The 5,746-nt window shown below is 39.4% G+C and overlaps 1 protein-coding gene across 1 annotated transcript; it reads right to left on the reverse strand.

Annotated features, from left to right (window-relative positions):
- Positions 1-3,524: 3,524 nt before the first annotated feature.
- Positions 3,525-5,281, reverse strand: LOC109168589 (mavicyanin-like). The gene is made up of 2 exons (XM_019317644.1): positions 5,028-5,281; positions 3,525-4,055 (listed from the first exon to the last, which is right to left on the reverse strand). The coding sequence occupies exons 1-2, from the start codon at positions 5,185-5,187 to the stop codon at positions 3,619-3,621; spliced, it is 597 nt and encodes a 198-aa protein (XP_019173189.1). The 5' UTR covers positions 5,188-5,281; the 3' UTR covers positions 3,525-3,618.
- Positions 5,282-5,746: the final 465 nt, after the last annotated feature.

Raw genomic sequence — 5,746 nt, forward strand, 5'->3', positions numbered from 1 at the left:
AAGGTCCGGTCTTGATAGTCTTATCCTAGGGTCAAATTTAGGCTCTGATACCAACTGTAACACCCCGAAATTTTTAAAACTTTTGAAACTTATATAATAAAGGTGAAATCTCATTAATTCCCAAAACATAATACAAAGAGTACGGGGTGCTATGCCACACCTGAGCTAGAGAACTCAAGTGCACAGGCTAACTAACTATTATCCTCAATAATGTAAATACATAATCATGGCGCGCAGGCCGAAAGGGAAATTAACTACTACTATGCTTCAAGGTTCTAGCGCGCTCCAGTGTCTACTCTTCTGTGCCTGAAAGCCAAATATATCTGTTCAGCGAGAGATGCTGGTAACCCACTCCAACGCGTTGAAATACAATACATATAGATATATACATAGATATACGAAAAACCATTTCGAAGCATGAAGATATATCCTAAGAGACTCTAGATTTCAAAACAGGGAATAGACTCGACAGATAGGGGTAAGCACAGCCAACAGACATAATCAAGCATATACAATTCACAAGCGTAGGGAACAGATTCGACAGATAGTGATAAGCACAGTCAATAGTCATAACTAAGCATATACGGTTTACTAGCATGTATCCTATGGTCACGTTTTCATAACAATCATAACACCAAACCATCCATATCTCATCACATAGCACACTTTGTTGGCGCCACAGGACCAATCGCATGCCCATACATGAGGGTCAGCGCATATAGCTCTGACACGGCCCCGCAGCACCCTGCCCCGTATCGCAACACGGAGGGGTCGATCGCAACCGACCGATGAACCGCAGCTCATCATAGTTTGATCGCAACCAAACAGTGGACCGCAGCCCAAGAGTATGTCATCTGACCGCAGCCAAGAAATATGAACCGCAGCTCATGTAAAACGTTTGATCGCAACCAAACGGTAGACCGCAGCCCGAGAGTGTAAGTCTGACCGCAGCCAGCTTCTGAACCGCAGCTCAGGAATAACCAATCCGATCGCAACCGGATTGGGGTATCATGCGCACATAACACATAGCAAGCACATGCAACCCACATTAACACATTGGGAAGGGGGAGAAAACGTATAACAAAACCTATGCGTGATCCTTCACATACTAAGAACAATCCTAAGGGGTGCATACTTCTCTTACCTAGGTCAACGGGATACCAATTCAACTAGCATGCGATATATAAGACTCATACAACCTACGAACGGTACCCGAAATATCAAACTAGACATAGGCACGATAGACGGAGTCCGTTGGGACACCACAGGGGTCGGGAGAACATCAAACGGGGATGCCAAAATCCCGAGGTGGGGTATTTTCCAGCGGGTAGCCGGTGGGTGAGGGGTCACCCGCCGATGGCGTGATTCCGGGCAGCGGGTGCCCGGCGGGCAGCTGCCCGCTGCCGGTGTTGCCCATATTGGCTGCGGGTAGGTGGCGGGTCCCCTACCCCCCACTGACTCTTTTATCACAGAAAACGCCCCGGGAACCATTGTGGAACCCGAAACCATGCTTAGATACTTTCAAACGCAATTGACAACAACACGTAGACAATTATCGGATCCAAAAGCAAGAACATATGACACATAACCTATCATGCTTTTCTAAACATAATCAACACCCGAACATACGAATTCCCACCCAATATACCAAGAATAATACCATACGAGTTTCCCGATACAACCTAGGGTTCTAATTACTTTTATTTCAACAAGAACACAATTCATCTTCTAATATCAAGATTCGTTAGGAATATCACATAAACATCAAGAACATCGTATAATCATCAAGAATATCAAGAACACCACATAATCATCACGAACCTCTTATCATCAAGATCACCCACGGAATCATAACACCAATATAACGAATCATCAACACACAAGAATATGGGGGAAATCCTAAGAGGGGAATCATATCTATGAAAATAGGTTTTGTTGAGACATGGGTTACCTCTTAGCCTTAATTAATTCCTTGGCTATGAAGGGTCTTTCTTTAAGCTTTCTTCTTTCTTGATTTCTCCTAGGGGAATTCTTGGAATTCTTGGTGTGGTGAGAGATTATTGTGGTGGGGGTTCTAGGTGCCTCCTATGTTCCCTATTTATATATCTAAGAGTCTTACTTAGGGTCCAATTACTATAGGCTTGCTAACTCTATTCCTTTTAGGACTAGGGGTTGGGTTTAGAGATGAGGGCCCACAGACTATGGTGGGCCTTTTCCTAGTTAATTATTGTAATTTAATTCTTTCTTTTGGGCAATTGGTTCAATGATTAATTGGTTTTAGGGGTCGTAACACGAGGTGTTACATGAAGAGTTCGAAGTTCTGCACCTCAACAAAACGTGGCAGCTTGTTCCATGGGGGTTCCCATCGACTGTAAATGGGTTTACTGTGTCAAACGTAAATTGGATTGTTCGATTGATCGATACAAGGTGCGGCTTGTCACTAAATGGTTCTTGCAAACTACTGGTCGAGATTATTTTGAGATGTATAGCCTGATCATGAAACCGGTTACCACTGGCTGCTTCAGAGAAGTTGTTACAAGTACATTCGAGCAGCGCGTCAACTGATGCTACTAAGTTTCGTCGCCTCCTAGTTCTACTGCAATATTTGGTGATCACATGGCCTGATGTGGCGTTTGCAGTTAATCGGCTCTCGCAGTTCATGCATTCACCTACGGAGCATAACTGGCAGGCCACTAAACGGATTCTTCGCTATCTCAAAGGTACAGTTTGTCATGGCCTACTCCTTCGGGCTGGCCAACTGTTATCACTATGTGTGTATATTGATCCTGATTGGGGAGGTTGCACCACTGTCGGTTGTTCTACTACCGCGTACTTGGTATATCTGGGCAATAATCTTATTTCTTGGAAGTCCACACGTCAGAAGTCCGTCTCTCGTTCGTCTATAGAAGCTGAATACCGGGCTTTGGCGAATGCAGCAATGGAGGTTTTCTGGATTAAGAATCTGTTACAAGAACTCAAGTTGAGTCTGGTGAAGCCTCCGGTGATATTCTGTGACAACCTCAATGTCACGTATGTTTATAAAAATCCAGTGCTTCATTCACGCATGAAACATGTGGCGGGGGCGTGTTAAGCCTATATGTGGCTGATATTTTCTATATTTATTTATGTGTTCTAAATGTATTCATGTAGACTAGCTTTGTTGTAACTTCCTGCTACTTCTCCTCACTTGTACACTATTTATAGTCTATTGATCTTTCATTAATAAATACAACATACAGTTTCTCCATAACCTTACAAATGCTAATTATAATGATTTTGCTGCACATCTTGGAATAGTTGGTTTGTGAGTCGTAAAACTAGGCGTAATTAGCATTTTTCTTGTTCAAATTCATCTTACATATTTTGACCTATGAAACGGTATCACATAATACCTAGTAATTTCTCAAAATACAGCACCAATGTTTTTTTTCTTTTAATTTTTTAGAAATCAAAGCACGTCTTTAGTTAGTTTAGTAACATAAATTTACTGCTCATGAAAGTTTTTTTAAAAAAATGAGAGTAAATAAGATAATAAAAACATAACAAAAACAAACAAACACACAAAATATTTGAAGCAAACAAAAATCAGGAAATTACAAATATAGCACTGCCTCCAGCCTAGCCCAGGAAAGCAAACAATACCCCTACAACAATTGAAACCCCAACCACCACTTTGCTCATGCAACCAGAACCACCCGCCGCGGCATTAGGCGGCGACGACGTGGCCGTCGGCGTTGTTCTGTCAGAGGGCGTTGAAGTTGACGGCGGAGATTCGGAACCCGATGACGGAGGAGACGGGGTGGCGGGCGAGGTGCCGCCGGCCGGCGGGGAGCCGGCAGGGGCGGCGGAGCTTCCGGAATCAACATTGATTGCCAGCTTCATCCCTGTTTGGCAGTGGCCAAAGGTTGGGCAGATAAAGTACATTGGCCCAGATTTTGATAGCTTGATGGTGGTTGCGCCGCCGGTGTAGGACTGGATGGCGTTTCCGCCGTTGCAGTTGTCGTAATCGTCTTTGCTCACCACGTCCACGCCGTGGCTTCCTCCGTAGTTGAACACTGATCGCCGTCATCCATGATTAGTTTTCAAAATCAGTTTTTAAAAAAAAAAAAAAATATATATATATATATATATATATATATATATATATATATATATATATATGTGTGTGTGTGTGTGTGTGTGTGTGTGTGTGTGTGTAATTCGAGGAATTTAAATTTTGAATATGCCAATTTTATTTTTCAATTCATTTTATATAGTCTATTGGTTGTTCTAAAGTAGTCCTAAGAAAATAAGTAATGTCCGCTGCCACCACGGATATAATTCATTAGGTCAAGCCCGCATGAGCAGCTCAATTGGTATAAAAAGTATTCAGAGAGAAAAAATAAGAATATTTTTATGACTGGTAGCTAAATGTCCAAACTTACATTTATTATCTTATATTTATTGTATTTTTCGTTTTAAAAAACAACTCTATTGATTAAGTAACATATTTTCAATCAGGGGTTCAATTGGATTTTCGAAACCTGTAAAATGTTTTTCAGAAAATTAAATGATACGGAGTATTTAGAAAATAACACTTGTTTTAGAAATATATTTTAATTTTTTAGTGTTTTGCTACAGGTTAGAAAACTTTTTTTTTTTTTTGATTTGGCTGAAAGTTAAGATATTACATTTAATTTTTTCTATTTTGTTTATTTTTCTTGAAAATGACCATATTATTTGTTATATAATAATAATAATAATAATAATAATAATAATCCAGAAAAATAAATAATGGTTTGAAGAGATATGAGAGAGACTAGAAAATAAAGAATTCCTTTAAGAAGACATTTTCTAGGTCTTTTTTCCGTTAATCATAATGAATATTTTGCTTTTGATTTTATTTTGTTTGAATATTCAAACACCCAAAAAAAAAAATCCAAAAAATTAACTTACCAGAGTCATCTTCTAAATTTTCAATCGGGACTAAAATGTACTACCTCAATTCGTAAAAAGGTTATTATTTCAAATAACATCTAAAAACTCACCAAGATTGTCACCCATGGCGAATTTCTTGCTTGATGCCCAAGTGGTATAATCTCCAGACTGAGTCCACCCGCTGCTGTCTCCGACGAGATGATCGGCAGCGAAAGCTACCGGAGCTGCCAATAAAAGAAAGAGAAGAGCAAAATTAACTGCCACAGCCATCTCAGGCAGGGTTTGAACTAGCCGGCTATATGTTATTTTAGGAAGTGAAGGGGAGAATCAAGAACGTGTAGTTTGGCATTATGGTGCAGAGAAACTCTATATATATAGACATCACAATGTTGTTAATTACGTGTGTAAAGATTTGAGTGAGGGTAAACTATTGCAAACTTTGAATTGGACATTTGGACTTATTTTAGATTTAATCACCTACCATCATAACTAATATAATCACTAGCCAATATATTTGACATTACACAAGTTTAAATTATAAAATTATTTTATTTATTGGTTGACTAGCTATGCATAAATTGACTGAACTACCTAACACATGCAGATATAATAAACTAATAACAGAGGAAGTATAATATAAGATCTCATATCGACTCCATAATGAGTTATAACCCAAAATGGTCCTCAATTAGATTTTTCTCAATTTCGTTCTAAATGATTTTGGTGACCTAATGTAGTCCCAGATTTTTGTATTTTTGCTTAATTTAGTCTTTCGTTTGTTATTCCATCCATTTGATGTTAAATAGAGGGACAATTCAATAATTTTAAT

This window comes from Ipomoea nil, unplaced genomic scaffold, assembly GCF_001879475.1.
Source record: "Ipomoea nil cultivar Tokyo-kokei standard unplaced genomic scaffold, Asagao_1.1 scaffold3210, whole genome shotgun sequence".
Classification (NCBI taxonomy): domain Eukaryota; kingdom Viridiplantae; phylum Streptophyta; class Magnoliopsida; order Solanales; family Convolvulaceae; genus Ipomoea; species Ipomoea nil.